The 16,000-nt window shown below is 36.2% G+C and overlaps 3 protein-coding genes across 7 annotated transcripts; 2 read left to right on the top strand and 1 right to left on the bottom strand.

Annotated features, from left to right (window-relative positions):
* The first annotated feature begins 15 nt into the window (after nucleotides 1-15).
* LOC141444825 (transcription factor IIIA-like) lies at nucleotides 16-3,417 on the top strand. Of its 2 annotated transcripts, XM_074110495.1 has the most exons (7): nucleotides 19-489; nucleotides 559-671; nucleotides 799-969; nucleotides 1,234-1,385; nucleotides 2,559-2,679; nucleotides 3,014-3,113; nucleotides 3,206-3,417. In XM_074110495.1, the coding sequence occupies exons 1-7, from the start codon at nucleotides 382-384 to the stop codon at nucleotides 3,386-3,388; spliced, it is 948 nt and encodes a 315-aa protein (XP_073966596.1). In that variant the 5' UTR covers nucleotides 19-381; the 3' UTR covers nucleotides 3,389-3,417. The 2 variants fall into 2 exon arrangements, with proteins under 2 accessions (XP_073966607.1, XP_073966596.1); XM_074110506.1 differs by lacking the exon at nucleotides 799-969 and having other exon boundaries at nucleotides 16-489.
* Nucleotides 3,418-4,934: 1,517 nt separating this feature from the next.
* On the top strand, nucleotides 4,935-12,351 carry nSMase (neutral sphingomyelinase). 2 transcript variants are annotated; one of them, XM_074110474.1, is made up of 7 exons: nucleotides 4,935-5,021; nucleotides 5,192-5,322; nucleotides 5,400-5,573; nucleotides 7,532-7,715; nucleotides 8,688-8,842; nucleotides 9,236-9,428; nucleotides 9,626-12,351. In XM_074110474.1, the coding sequence occupies exons 2-7, from the start codon at nucleotides 5,282-5,284 to the stop codon at nucleotides 10,136-10,138; spliced, it is 1,260 nt and encodes a 419-aa protein (XP_073966575.1). In that variant the 5' UTR covers nucleotides 4,935-5,021; nucleotides 5,192-5,281; the 3' UTR covers nucleotides 10,139-12,351. The 2 variants fall into 2 exon arrangements, with proteins under 2 accessions (XP_073966575.1, XP_073966566.1); XM_074110465.1 differs by having other exon boundaries at nucleotides 4,990-5,322.
* Nucleotides 12,352-12,427: 76 nt separating this feature from the next.
* Nucleotides 12,428-14,975, bottom strand: LOC141444832 (uncharacterized). 3 transcript variants are annotated; one of them, XR_012453217.1, is made up of 2 exons: nucleotides 14,308-14,666; nucleotides 12,428-13,990 (listed from the first exon to the last, which is right to left on the bottom strand). XR_012453217.1 is itself a non-coding variant. In XM_074110547.1 (2 exons), exons 1-2 carry the CDS (start codon nucleotides 14,845-14,847, stop codon nucleotides 13,743-13,745), a joined length of 423 nt encoding a protein of 140 aa, XP_073966648.1. In that variant the 5' UTR covers nucleotides 14,848-14,975; the 3' UTR covers nucleotides 12,428-13,742. The 3 variants fall into 3 exon arrangements, 1 of the variants encoding a protein (XP_073966648.1); XR_012453220.1 differs by having other exon boundaries at nucleotides 14,312-14,666; XM_074110547.1 differs by lacking the exon at nucleotides 14,308-14,666 and adding an exon at nucleotides 14,673-14,975.
* Nucleotides 14,976-16,000: the final 1,025 nt, after the last annotated feature.

Here is a 16,000-nt window from a genome sequence, read left to right as displayed (position 1 = left end):
ACAGAGTGTTTTTAATAGTAGCTCGAACACAACACAACATTTTGACACGAGAATTTTCTTTATTTTTTGAGGTTATGTTATGTGCGAAGTTTCAAAATGTGATACAAAGACCACAGTTTTTATATAGGGAGATACACGCATGATAGTATGATACACATACACGCCATGACGCCAGTCCTATCCTCGACCTGTCCTTCCTGTAGTCTTGTTCAAAGACTACAGTATATATAGGGAGGTCTTGTTTGTCAATGTGATCAGTTCAGAGCGCTAGTTTATTTATATTAATTGTAGCACAAGCACATTAATAATGAATAACCAAAGATTATGATTTCGTCGATCGTTCGATTTCGTTGATTATAAATCGTATAATTAAAAGAAAACATGCAAAATAAGCAGAAAAACTTGCACCGGTGTAGTTACGAAGGATGTACCTCTGTATTTAATAGACCTTACAGATTGGCACAACATTTACTAGTACATAATAACGTTGTAAGTACCTAAGCGCTTTCATTTTAATATCCTGCTGATTTAGTCGAATTAATTCTATATTTTTTTCAGAAAGCATATCCTTGCCCAGAGAAAGACTGCACTAAGGCTTACACTAATAAAAGCCACTTGGATAGACATATAAATAGCGTACACAAAGTTCCTGACAATGACATGCTTTACAGGTAGGTAGTATAGCTAACAATTGCCACTTATTTTTGCAAGAAAAAACTTTTTGACTTCTTCTTTAAACTTTATAAGAATCTTTTAATAGAAAAAATACTTTTCTCAAATAATAATTCCTTTTATTAGCTGTCCAACATGCAGTAAAAGGTATGCAAATAGACAAAATTTGAAAAGGCACATAAACTTACATCACAAATTGAAAATTCCATTCTCTTGCGACATTTGCAAGCTCAATTTCCTGAAGAAGCATCAATTAACTTCTCACATGTACGAACACACTGGCATCAAGTCATTCAGGTATGTTCAAGTTCTCATATATGATATGGGTTGCATTCAAATCAGATATGATTGTTCTGATGTAGATCTTACATGAAAGAAGTTTGTCACTTTTAATGTTTTTCATTTACCAAGTAGTTACCAAGTAGTTAGTCTGTTTGGTCTGTTACTTTTTATATTTGTTTATAGGTTTGGAAGATCCTTTCAAGTTTACCTTTTTATTATATTAGTAGTATAGAAAATATTTGCATCCCAAGTTCTAAAAATAATATTAAAAATTTACAGTTGTGAACTGTGTCTCAAAGAGTTTGTGAGTCTTCATGAGAAGAAGAAGCATGTCCGCTCGCACAAGACTCATCGCTGCAACCAGTGTCCTGCTACATTTAACTTGTGGTCTAAGTACCAAAAGCATGTGAAGAATGATCATTTAGGCAAAGGTAGGAGAATTATGGTTTCTGTCCTAGCTGTATGGTGTATGTATGGTGTAGCTTACTTACATAAAAGATACTTGATAAAAATAAAATAGAAAGTGACTTCTATTAGGTCATGATGATCAAGTGAGCTGTCTTAAGTTAAGGCTGCTATTAAATCACACAAGGTTGTACAGAATGACGGCTGCTATTGTAACTCTCAAACTGAAAATTATTTATGTTAAAAATAGTTTTATGTATGTCATGAATGTACTACTTCTAGGACATGAAACATACTGTATATGATTATTTTATTGCTATTATATATATATTAACATACTTAGTCATCTAATTTTCAATTAATTACTTATTAAATCATTTTAATTACAAACTTACATACATGACTGAGTAGTACAGCCAAGGGCATAAATATCTATACAGCCATAGTGTCAAGTATATGTATACATCAACCTTATGTTTAGCAGCATAATGGTGTATAGATATGTTTGACGTCTTAGTAATATATATCCATTCATCCATCCATCCCAGCCTATATACGTCCCAGTGCTGGGCACAGGCCTCTCAGAACAATATATATATACTATACTCAAAAGAATATAAGGGCCACTTGAATTTCACCGGTAAAATGAAATCAAAAATATGTTTGCGTTTTTAATGGAATACAAATTTAATTGGATGATTTACTGTTATGTTGTATTGAATAAATAAAACCATTTTTAGACAAGGAATATTATGAAGAATTATATTCATTAGTATTTTCGTTTTACCCATAAAATTCACGTGGCCCTTATTTTCTTTTGAGCAGTATATAATTATGCCATTGACTGTACAAATGTTGCAAGTTAAATAAAAGCTTGTAAAAATGTGCTGCTCCATGTAAATATAGGGGTGTTATAAGTTCGACGCCAATGTGATCAATGTTTGACTGTGGCATCATAGCTCCCAAACGGATGGACCAATTTCAATGCGGTTTTTTCACGTAAAAGCGAGTTTCCTAGCGGTAGTTCTTAGCGATATTTGATAAAAATCGGTTCAGCCGTATTTTGAGATATTGCACTTTGAACTGACAATGTTGGGGATTTTTCACCTCTTCTAAGGTGTCATGGCTCAGTACTGACAATGCATATTTACAACTTAGCTTGGTCACTGTGAAACTCTAACTAGCTTTCTATTTTTCAGAATTTATTTGCAATGAATGCGATAGGCATTTCAAACAAAGGAGTCATATGGTGCGGCATGTGAGAACCCATTTAAAAATCCAGACTAGAACCTTTCCCTGCCCATATGATAAATGTGAAAGGTAGTTTTATGAATGTTATGCTTATGTTGCATTATTTATTTGTGGTAAAAAATGGAATAAGACGGAGCCTTTTATCCTTGGAAACCACTAATGTGGATAAAAAAAATGTTTAATAATAATTGTTTTTATTTTTCTAAAGACAATCTGCATTATTACCAAATCATATTTTAAAAATTGAGTGTTTGTGATCCAAGGCTATTCTTATTTGTAATGTGACAATAGTAGTGCTTCTAATTTAAAAAATTTGAAATGATTGTCAAATATGGTAAAGCACTTCATTGATTATTTTCATTCTAGATATGATGTTGATGTGTGAATATTCTGATTATTCCAGGATTTATTCAAGAAACAGTAATTTGAGGCAGCATATTCTTATGAAGCATGAAAGGATAACTCATGAATGTCAAATTTGTGGAGCTGAATTGTGTACTAAGGTAAAAAACTTCCATGGATATGTTTTAAACATTTTACTGACTGTTAAAAAATGCATGTTGAAAGCTATAATTTATCTTTATCTCCATTCTAGGCTAAGCTTACAATGCATTTGAAGCTGCATAGCCAACCTGTAATGAAGAGCAAACCTCCAAAAACGAAAATGACGGGACGCAAAGAAAGGAAAGATCTTGGAAGTTTGAAAGTGTCTACAGCCCACAAGCTAGCTGGTATCCCGCAAACCTATAAACCGGAAATCATTAATGTAGCTTTTTGATCAATAAAACTACTTAGTTAAAAATTTAACTTTTTTTGTGCTCAGCTTGTGTTCAGACTCGTTCTCTGCTATGCCTCTGGGTAAAGCAGCGTTTCCACCAATAATGTGCGAGGATGCGTTGCGAGGGATGTGTTTTTCATTAACCAATAGAAACTCTTCATTTACGCACCCTCGCACAGCACATCTCTGGTGGAAACAGCTGAGCGGAGTGAGGCGAGGTAAATGAAAAACATATTCGCTGTTAAACGCTGTTTCATATTGGAAATTTAATCCTATGGAGATGGAGTATAACGGCAGGAGAACAATCTCTGTGTAAGTATACAAAAGTGTGTCGAAAAATATTAAATAAAACGTCACTAAATTACTTAGCTAGGGAGTAAGTTTTAAAGGAAGCTTTGTAACGATAAACAGTACTAGTAGTCACTCAATAGAATAGATAGATAGTCGCGCTACAAACTCGCCTACCGCGAGGGCGATTGAGCTTCTGAACTTATTGGTGATTCCTGGTGACTCAGCTCCCGGATGCTGATGTATTCGCTGACCACTGGCCACAGACCTTATATCAAGACAAGATATAAGGTCTGTGCCACTGGCAATCGCTTCTCAATAAATGGAAATGTTTGTTGTGTGCGTCTTAGAGGTGGGTAAATCCGGATCTGTAGATTCAAAAGAGTCAGATCCTCAAGCGGATCCGAATCCCTTAATGACTCCTTTCAAATCTTATTGACTCCGGAGTTACTAACTCCGACTGGATCGAGCGGCTCGCCTCGCTCGTGATCGCCGTCACGCTCACTCACACTGACTCGCTCCGTCCGCCTGCTTTCGCTCTCGCTCGGCTCGGATCGGATCGGCAGGGCTACTACGAAACTCGAAGTTCGTATCGTACCGTCCCTCTCGCTCTTGTATTAAATAGTATAAGTGTCAGAGGGACCGCACGACACGAACTTAGATTTTGGAGTTTCGTAGTAGCCCTGCGGATCGGATCTTGGACTTGGATCTTATTATCTATGTTTGGTTGGTCGGTTCGGTTCGGTACTCGGACTTGGACTAACGAACGAATCTTTCTCTCTCTCACGAATCTGTACTTCAGTTCAGTCAGCGGGTGGGGCACCGCAGTACCGTACCGACACCGACCGACCGATCCGAGCCGGGGCGGATCGGCCATAGATAAATTAATAATCGCTCGAAAGAACCGGAGTCAATAAAGGAGTCGGATTCAATAAGCGGATTCGGTACCGACACCGGAGCTGGATCTAGTGAGTCAGATCACTTCGCGGAGTTGAGATTACCCATGTCTAGTGCGTCTGTTTAATGTGTTAATTAAATAACTGAAAACCTCAGACTGGCTCAGACACCACAAAAATATATTTTCATTTTAAGTCAGTTGATTGCAATAATTTTGAATACCTTCATTATTTAAAAGATTCGTGTGTTTTGCTGTCAGTAATTCTACTTCATTTCTAACTGGTGGTTTATAGCTAGCTACATATTAGTAATCTGTGGCTCTCAAGCTTGTCAAAAGTTGACAGGTATATACAAGCCGTCACAGACTACTAAGAGATACTAACGTATCAAGCCATTCTGTCTGTTAAGTGTTAGTACGTCAGTACTATTATATATTCTGTGGTGTTAGGTTAGTTAGAAAAATGTTAAGGTTAAGTCAAGTCAGCTGAGCGCAGAAGTTATTTTAATTAATTTCTTAGTAATATACGTATACCCTTGCTAATACGGTTTTGGCATTATTTCAGTAACAACAGTAAGCAAACTTAACAAATATTACCCGATTCTATTGTTCACTTTCAGTAAAACTGTTCAATCCCTACCCACCTCAAACTTAAAAAAGTTAACGAAGTCAAAAAAAACTATTGTTTCCGCCTGGATATTATCATAAAAATGTCGGCGATTACTTTGAATGTGTTTTCACTTAACTGTTGGTAAGTGACAATTATTTTAAAGCTATTCAATAGGTTGTAAGAATAATTTACAAGCATTTATAATTTTTATGTTCTAGGGGAATACCTATTATCTCTAAAGATCGTAAAGAAAGAATCGCAGCGATTGCTGCGTATCTACAACAAAGTTCCCATGGGTTGGTGTGCCTTCAAGAGATCTGGAGTGAAGATGATTATATTTTCTTAAAAGAGAAACTGAGCTTAAAGCTACCATATTCACATTACTTCTACAGGTTCATTTCTTTACTCTTTAAATGTGCTTTGACTTTTTTTTTTATTGTACGGTCAAGGGCATGTATTTCTCCACTAAGTGGAAAATTTGAACAGCGTCCTGTCAACTCTCTTCAAATTATGATGAATTTAACAGTAAAAATGGTTTTGTACCATAACCACAGTGTTGTCTAGACCTGCATGCCATTTTATTAATATTTTTAATCAAATATTGTCCCAAGAGTACAAAAACAGTTTCCTGTTGCCTGATTATAATTAATATAAAAATAATAAGATTCACATTTGTGCATACATCTGTTGCCTGATTAAAACAACAACAACAGCAACAGGGTACTGTTTTTGTACTCTTGGGACAATATTTGATTAAAAATATTAATAAAATGGCTAATATTATCTGATACTTATCAAATTCTGGGTTGGGAATATGTCAGGGGATGTTTTAAAATTTGTAATTAAATAGGTAGTTTTATTTTTGGTATTATATTAGACAAGTTTTAAAATATGATAGTTTTTAAACACACAAACATATTTCTTTGACATTTATCTTAACATGTTTTTCCAAAAAAAGCCAAGGACAAGGATTTTCCATATTTTGACTCTATGGCTGTATATATATTTTTGCATTCAACTGTACAGTCACCAGTGTTAATATCTGCCACATCAGCATGCAAAAATATCTGATACATCCTACCGGTCCTAGAAATAGTATTGTATCAGATATTTATGCACACTTTGTTGGGTCAGGTGTTGATGGCTGTATTATCTCAGTCATTTTTGTAGTAGGTAACAAAGTGAATCCCAATCCCAGTTTTCAATAGTCTTCAATATATGATACAAAAAAACATGTACTTACTTCACACAAGCTGCAACTATCAGTTATCTGACTGGAGTAAGTAGTGTGTTAAAGCTTGAAACACACAGAGCGGTGGCGGGGCGGTGCGGCGCGGCGCGGAGGCGGTAATATTCAAGCTAACATGAAAGAGGGCACACAAAATACCTCGCCACGCTTATTTCTCGCGCGGTATTCTGTATGCCCTCTTTCATGTTATAGTAGAAGATCCGAACTTGAAAAGATCTTCACCGGTCTGATAATAGAATGAAATGTATTTTTATAATAAATTTAGTATTTTAGAAAACGTATTAGAAATGATTTTGCTAAAAAATCCTGGACAGGCAGTTTTTTTTTATTTTATTTTTAATGATTTTTAATTAAATGCAGACAACCCTATATCAACGTGTTCACAATAAAATGGCGCTTACGTTGATATACAACTATTATCTTATCAAGTGAAAGTAAATGACGTCGACATACCTGTTTAAGTTTATACCTGGCAACCCAGTAGTTCGTCCAGGTAAACAATAGCAAACCCAACGTCTACATATTCTATATGTATTATACTTTTAAGTTAATGTAAAATTGCCTTATAATCTCGATGATGCAACAAAAATTGATTAAAAATCTTTTTTTTTTAAATAATTAAAAATAGCCTGTCCAGGATTTTTTTAGCAAATCCATTTCTAATATATTTTCTAAAATACTAAATTTATTATAAAATACATTTCATTCTATTATCATACCGGTGAAGATCTTTTCAAGTTCGGATCTTAGACTATTAGCTTCGCTCCCGGCATCGGTGTGTTTCCAGCTTAAACTCTACTCTCTTTATTATAAGTACCCGGGCGACCGAGTTTTGCACGGGCTAAAACTTGATAATAAGCGTTTTCCCAGATAAGACCAACAAGATCGATTTGTCGTTCCCCAAAACACCCACATAACAAATTTAATTGAAATTGTTGGAGCTATTTCCAAGATTCGGATTTTTTATATATTATGTATATACAAAAATGGCTGTTTTAAAGGTATTAGATTATACCCACACTAGAGAATATAATTTTCTTTGCAAAAGTCTTTTTATAAGTTTCTTACAATCCCTGATTTGAATATTTTTTTATCTTACAGTGGTGTGCTTGGTTCAGGCCTCTGTGTGTTCTCCAAATGGATAATTCAAGATGTTTTCTTTCATCAATGGCCTTTGAATGGTTACATCCATAAAATTCACCATGGGGATTGGTTTGGTGGCAAAGGCGTTAGTCTGTGCCAGCTTCAAGTAGGTGACTGCCTGGTTAACATTTACTGCACACATGTGAGTACTATTTCATACTAGCAATGCTAAGTAATGTATTGAAACATTACACTCTCTACACCAATTTCACACTTGGACGACCAGCTGGCTTTACCAGGTGCACACATACTTGATGTGATATGTATGTGGTGCTTTACCTTCCTCATTTATAATTTAAACCTAAACCTATATCAAACATACACATGTCAAATTTGAAGAATTTATACTGAAATCGTCCTAAGGAATACATAAATACAATTAAAAACAAAAATGTGAAAAAGTAAATCCCTACTAAAAAATTTTCAATATAAAATTATCTTTTTCAAAAAAAAAATTGCCGTGGTGGCCTAGTGGTTTGACCTATCGCATCGCCTGTCAAGCAAAGGGTCGTGGGTTCAAACCCCGGCTCGCACCTCTGAGTTTTTCGAAATTCATGTGCGGAATTACATTTGAAATTTACCACGAGCTTTGCGGTGAAGGAAAACATCGTGAGGAAACTTTTTTTCTTTCTTTATTTCTTTTTATATAGGCTGGGATAGATGGAGAAATTAATTTTTCACTAGGGATCCTCAAATCTAAAAAATAAATAAAATTACCAAATTTATTAAGTAAACAATTTTTATAACGGGATTGTCAAGGTGAATTTCAAAATATTTAAATACTAGGTTTTGCCCGCGGCTCCGCCCGCGTGGTATTCGGTTATCGCGCGCTGTTCCCTCGGGTAAAGTAGCCTATGTCACTCTCCGGCCCATAAACTATCTCTATGCCAAAAATCACGTCGATCCGTCGCTCCGTTACGTTGTGAAAGACGGACAAACACACAAACACACTTTTGCATTTATAATATTAAGTATGGATGTATTTAGAAGTAAAACTTAAAAAATGCCAAAAATCACTAATGTAAAGCATAAATAAATATAAGGCATTTAAAATGGTACTAACATTATTGGGTTTTATTTAGGTTTTATTGTAATCTTAAATCTTTTTTTACAGTTGCATGCTGAGTATCACGAAGATGACATCTATTTGGCGCACCGAGTCCTACAAGCACATTCTGCTGCAGAATTTGTGAAATTAACATCTGCTTCAGCTGACGTTTCTATCCTTGCGGGAGACCTAAACACGGGACCAGGCGACTTGTCTTATAGGTATTTTTCTTATTTAAATATACATTAAGAGCTGCTGCACTGTCAACAACGGTGGTAGCAGTGAAGCGCAAAACACACAGGACGGGCCCCGTCCGAGCGTTTGGCTCAGGAGCGGGTCGGATCAAGAGTGCCGGCAGGCCTATTTACGTGGCTGTGTAGGAACATTATAACGACGGCGGGCGCGAGGCGGGTCGTGTGAACTCGTGTGCGAGCGCCGCGTTCTGATGTTGTTCATAAATTATACAGCCATCTAAATAGGCCTGCTGTATTCCTGTCCTGTGTGTGTTATGCACTTGACTGTCATGTATTGGAGGTACAGTCAGCAAAGCAGACAATATTATAAATGAAATTGTTAATTTAAATTATTTAAGCCAAGGTTTAATTTTTTTGCAGCCTGATTACTAAAATGCCATCTCTCATAGACCCCTATTATTGCGAGTCTCTGCAAACCAACCCAAGTATTCGACCAGCTTCAGGAACAAGCAACAATGCAAACAACAGCTATTCTAATAAATTTGCAGCCAGCTGTTGCCCTGATGGGAAGAGGATAGACCACATTCTATTTTACCATACCCCGCAATGGCAGGTGAGCTTACTTTAAATATTTATATTCTAAATGCAAAAAAAAACAAACATAAATCTATCATTAAAAGAACATTTTTGATTATTGGACTTATTCTAAATAGTGGTAGTGTAGTTTCATTATAGGTATCTTTTATGTAGAGTACCAGTACCACTACTCGGAAATAATGAAATAGGGTACTACAATATTTTCTTTTCCAGGCTGAAATACGAAACTTTGGAAATCCTCTGGAGGACAGAGTGCCAGGGCAACCATTTTCCTACTCAGACCACAATGCTGTGACCCTGGAGCTGCGTCTATGTCGCACAGACACCACTTCTAACGAAAGACCAGGCCCGGTCGATGACGTATTACTGGATCAGACAATAGCTAAGGCTTATCAAGTCTTTACGGAGTCTGCAAATTCCCTGAATAGATCAAAAAACGTTTATCTTTATACCGGATTGTTCATTTTCATGTTCTTAGTGGCCACTGTTGGTTGTTGGCCGAACCAATATTTTTTTAACGTAATTAAATTAGGTACGACGGCCGTATGTTTCTACTACATCATAATGGGAACGTTGTGGAATAGAATAGAAATGAATAGCTTGAAAGAGCGTCTAAGCGCCCTTGATAAGTATGTAACTACGAGAAGCCGGATGAAATATATGGAGAGATTAAAGGCGGCGGCGAATAAGGAAGAGGCGTCGAAAGAAGACGAAAAAAATATTTAATGCTTCGGTTTTATTTTTTTTAATGTTGCCCAACGATAGCTACATCTACTGGCTGGAAGTCTGACGCAACTGTCATTAAAAGATTTGATTTGGTTACTTACCTCTTGAATAATATCGCAATAAAGAGTAAGAAACTTGTTACACTAGATGCGTTCTGCGTCCTGTGGTCTGGTCAGCTTGTAGCCTTCATATGATGATGAACCGACCGATTTCAGCCATGGCGACTGGCGACCACTTCGACTCCTAATTACTAAAAGACGTTACTTTGCGGAGGTCGATATCAATCAGTTCATTCCTAATTATTAATTATTTGTAGTCTTTAAATGAGTGAACTAGACCGCAGGATGCAGGACTCCAGTGCGATAAGTGTTTAAAGCATTTGCATATTAGATTGGACGTTCTGAAAGAGGTAATGGGGGCTATCGTTTTTTGTCTCACTAGATGGCGCACTGTTGCGTGAGGTTTTTAAGTATGGCTTTCAAAGTCGGTTATTACGGGCGTGAAAACAAAGTTTAGATTAAAAGCATATTTAATACACCTTAAAACCGTACCATAAAATATCGAGCATGCCACAGTGTTGCAGTCCCCGTTTTGTTCGGAAAAAAGGGAGGACAAAGGTTTCCGAAAGACAAAACTGTCTCATTCATTGCCCCGGAACGCATATTTGCTATAATTAATTTGAGATATTGAAAAATATTCACAAAATTATTCTAATTATAAATAAACCCGCGTAGCTCACCCAAAAACTATGAGATTTGACATTTCGGAGACCTCACGCTACACTAGCGCCTCTAGTGGCGAATTCATACGCGATAGCCCTCATTGGAATGTTATTGGCGCTTCAATAACTTGTGTCTTGTGTCGATATCATCTCCCTTCCTCTCGCCTTCACAATGGTTGGCAAACAAAAGACAGCTTGTGCACGAGTTGCTGATACCAACTATCACAGAATTACTAATAAGAGAAATAAAAATGTCACGAGAACTAAAAGCGCGAGGCGCCCGTCTGCCAGATATTTTATTTAGTAAATTTAGTAAAATATGTTAGAACAATCAAGACAGGCGAAAAAGAGGCATTATCAGGTATGGAATTAAAACACGACAACATTTCTATTCCACTTATTAGTTCTGAACTAATCATGCTCCAACTCAACCGATGTGACCTTTGTTGGAACTACAGCAGAACTACTGTGCTTCACTGCTTCAGCAAGATATATATATTTGTACAGTACCTACTGACAATTTAGAACATTGAATACCTACCTCTGGATAGCAGGTGAAAATCTCTAGGGAGATTTGAAACTTGCATCAAGCTGTAAAACTATGAAGCTTTATGCTTTATTAGCACACGCAACGCACTGGGAAGTACAGTTAACTACAAAGATATCGATACGGCCAGTGACAAAAAAATATGTAAACTAGCGGACCCGGCACTCCAGGCAGACGTTGTCTTGCCCGGAAATGCAGGACTGCATTAAATACGCTAACATGCCGACAGCAGCGCCACCTACCGGGTCCAATTGTGTTTTAAAAGCTTCCACAAACCCATTGAAATATACACACAAAATTTCATCCAAATGGTCCAGCCGTTTGGAGGAGTTTGGTGACAAACACACGTGCAGAAGAATTATTTATATTAAGATAAGAAACACGACCTTAATGTTAAGTCAATAAAGTCGTAAACATATTTTTGTAAGTTTGGCCGTATCCCCGTATCGATCTTTTTATAGTTGAATGTATTGTACCACTGTACCATCTTGTCCTAGACTAGAAAAATCTAGAATACTCTTACCTTGTAAGTACCTACCTTTCTTGTGCTTTCCAGGTGGTACTCGAAGGTGCACCATGATTCCACTAAATAATAATACTGTCCTTTTGCTTTCAAAATAAATGTTAAAGCATATTCGAATATTGACATGAGCATGAGTAACTAGAATTGTAGTTTTTGACTCTTTATTGTCAATTTCAGTATTAGTATTACTGCGTAATTAAAATAGGTAGGTATTTAATTTTCAAATAATTGTAACTGAACATTTCAAATACACAATTATGATTAATAATATCCTGATGTAGTATTTATCTTTAATTAAATGTGATATTGGCTCCAAAGAAATTATATTTTATAAGTACATTTTATGCTATGATGCTCTAATTAACAAGTTTCTCATAAATCTCGATCTAGATTCCATCAATTAAACGCTGTGTTCCATTTGATTAATATTTTTATTTTGTAATAAAAGCCAGTCAGTTTCCTTGTCGATTCCGTTATATTATGAAAAAAAAACGAACATAACATAAGAAAATTCCCAAAATTTACACGTTTATGACACGGCAGTTTATGTCATCTTCACCAAAAATGACACTATAATATTTTAACACATAATTTAATTTCGCGAGCCATATTTCGTTTAGTCACGGTTTGATTCTCAAGGTGCATAAATATGTAAATAAAAAACAATAGTGTACCTTCTAGGAAACTACCATCTCAGAAAGTGTACCCATTACTTTTTGGGAAAGTGTACCCATTGGGAAGTAGGTATGCTTTACATTCATCGTCATCATCCCAGCCTATATACGTCCCACTGATGGGCACAGGCCTCCTCTCAGAACAAGAGGGCTTGGGCCATAGTTCCCACGCGGGCCCAGTGCGGATTGGGAACTTCACACACACCATTGAATTGCTTCGCAGGTTTGTGCAGGTTTCCGCACGATGTTTTCGTTCACCGCAAAGCTCGTGCTTTACATTACAAGATAGAAAGTGCACGTTTCGGAAAAAGGGTTTTACGGGTCTAAACCATGTAAACTTAAGTAATAAAATATCAATATAATGTAATGCAAATACCAAAATAAAATTTTATTTATTTCGTTTAAATTTTACAATTTTAGAGCAGTAGGTTGGTAAAAAAAATACTATTTTGATAAAGAAATATTTTTATTTCTAAAACTTAACAGAGATACCAAACCTTTGGGGATGGTAAATATCACATTTTATAACATAATATTTTAAGATATATTCAAGTCAATATTGCAGATCATAGTTTTATTTACATTTAAATAATTTCATTCGTGAAGTGCAGGCTACAGAGTTTATTTATTCGCTTCATAGCATTTATTGAATATACAAAAGAAAGTTTTATTTTGGTGAGGAATGTTTTCTAACCTTATGTAAAGCTCATTTAACTTCTTATAAAAACTTATTGTGATTACATATTCCATTACATTCATATAAAACAATAATTATGCATAATATTATGACATCATGTACATCAAGCATACGTAGATTGAATTAAATCTACATTTAAATAAGTAAACACTCTTTTCAAGCCCTACTTATTTAAATAGGTACAATGATTCAAAAAAGGAAACAAAACATTTGAAAATCATAAGTAAATAACTAGCCATTAGAACTAGAGCGTAACTAAGAAACTTTACTCTCGTAAAGTCTGTATTCCACATATCTATTTATAACTATACATACTTTATTAATAAAAGAATAATTACTGTCCTTATTGACGGCATTGTTGGAGATGAAAATGATGTGGAACACAGTCATTAGTCGTGGGTAAAGTATTGTCTAAATCTATACTGTAAGTTGTACACGTGTCTCATACTTTCGGGTCGCGGTTGGATCGTTCCATGGAGTCGAGAAGCGGTTCGGTATCGGAGGCCGAGGCAGTCACTGTGGTGTCGACGGAACCGTAGGTGGAAGGTCGGACGTCGATGGATGGTTCGTCCACCGTCAAGTTTGGCGCAGAACTGCTCGTCGGCTCGCTGACAAGCCGAGAGCTCTCGTCATAACCTCGCGCCATGTGGTACATGGATTTACCACGCAGCCGTCGACTGAATGAGCTCCCTGTAAAAAGCAGTGTTCATACTGTAGCGAAATATGTAAGTAGCTGAAGAAAAAAAAAAGGGAATTCAAATTCCAAGTTACCGTCCGTATAGGGAATAGGGAGATAGTTATGATGAGTAAATATGACCTAAATGATGCAAAATCATGTCAAGGAACATCTGTTATGCCAATGATTTCGGGGAGAAGAGGTGGTGATTTCGAACACAATTCCCATAGTAAGAAATAGGTAAAATTGTAAAAGTGCAACATAATTTGAGGATAACTTCTCATCGTGCTACGGGTTTATTAGACGGAAAGCGGACTGCAACATTTCGTACCTACTTGATACCGCGATGAAACGCACAATTATGATGCAGTGAACGAATGTCAAATGACAAAAGCAGATAAAGAATTAAATATGTCTACTTAAATAAGTTAAAAGATAACACAGGTGCAAGTGCAATAAGTTAATACATGCAAATAAAATAACGACGTTAATGATAAGTGAGCACAAACAGATGTTGGTTCTATTAATGATCATGTTACTTTAAGGTATAAATGATAACATATATTATATGTTTCAAGGTGAATGTGGTAAGTGGCGGGTGTTAGTAATGTAAGACCGCATATTTAAATAAATAAATTTATCGATCCAGATTGCCCGACCCACAGAACACTAAAAAAATATTGTTCTGTGGCCGACCTGATAATAATTGTTTTCTTTCTTTCACAGAGATAATCCATGCTCCCATGTAGTTTCGGTCGATCGGTACATTAATCATGATCGGTATAATCATGGTTGACGGCGCTGGGCAGTCGTGTATATTATTATGATTATTTTTGATCGTACCACCTACTAACACCACTTGTATTTTCATTGTAACTAACCTCTATGGATTCTGTCAGAAATAAATGTCTTATTATTATTATTATTAACCTCACTTGATACTTAAGTCTGTGGTATAGCCGGCGCCGGCTTCAGGAATCTAGGGGCCCATGTTTAAAGTATGTCACACCGATTTTTAGCTTTTTAGCCCCCCCCCCCCCCCGCCCCTTGTCACACGTATTGCTATGAAAATTAATATGTGACGTGACCCCCCTAAATATGTGACGTACACAGAGCTCATCTTCAAAAGAAAAAAGAAGAAGATGAGCTCTGGTTGAGTTCGAAACGCGTCAGTGTAGTGTTGTGGTGGTGATAGATGGGTTTGTGTGATTTGTGTGTGTTCTTACAGTGTGGAGGTGGAGGAACTGCATGAACACGCATATTTTGCATAAGCTTAGCTATCGTAAGGTCGCGGGTGAGCAAGGAAATTATTTTAGTTCATTGATATGGACCTCCGCAAAGTAACGCCTGATTCAATAAATTATTTAAATTAAAATAATCTAATTTATTGAATCAGGCGTTACTTTGCGGAGGTTCATATCAATGAACAAAGCAATGAACTAAGAATCAAATTGTCGAATGCTTTACGTACGAGTTAGTTGAAATTAAACCAAGATTGAGAGAACACGTCTTTTTCTATCACCGCCGCTGCTTTCACCAAAAGAACCTTAATACCACAAACATATGGTCCTAAATCGAACCGGATCGATGAACGGAGCAGCGAGCGGCCGGCCGGCGAATACAAAAGAACCCGCATTCCTTAGCTAATGAGGCGCTTGTTTACTATCATCATGCAGTTAAAGTGTTACGCTAAATATTAAGTGAATAAAATCTTGTCTACAAGCTGTTATGAAACGTTATTAAGACTGTTGATTCTACAAATACAAGTACGCTGGACTTATATAGACTATTAATGTGAAGTGTTTTTAGTAAATACGTGTACCTATACTTAATTAATGATTTGAAGTCTTCGTCAAAAAAATACAACTGCAGAACAAAGTGGCTATTTATCATTATTAGAAGATATGGCTAGCATGATTCAAAAAGCGCAAACAAACATAAAGAAATGTCCAAAACAAAGACTGACTGAAGGTTATATTAAGACGAGATTAAAAACGATTGACGAGTATTGGGATGCATTTAAG

Source organism: Choristoneura fumiferana, chromosome 2, assembly GCF_025370935.1.
Source record: "Choristoneura fumiferana chromosome 2, NRCan_CFum_1, whole genome shotgun sequence".
NCBI lineage: Eukaryota > Metazoa > Arthropoda > Insecta > Lepidoptera > Tortricidae > Choristoneura > Choristoneura fumiferana.
Note: the sequence above shows the minus strand (reverse complement) of the source record. Positions and strands in the feature narration are given on the sequence as shown.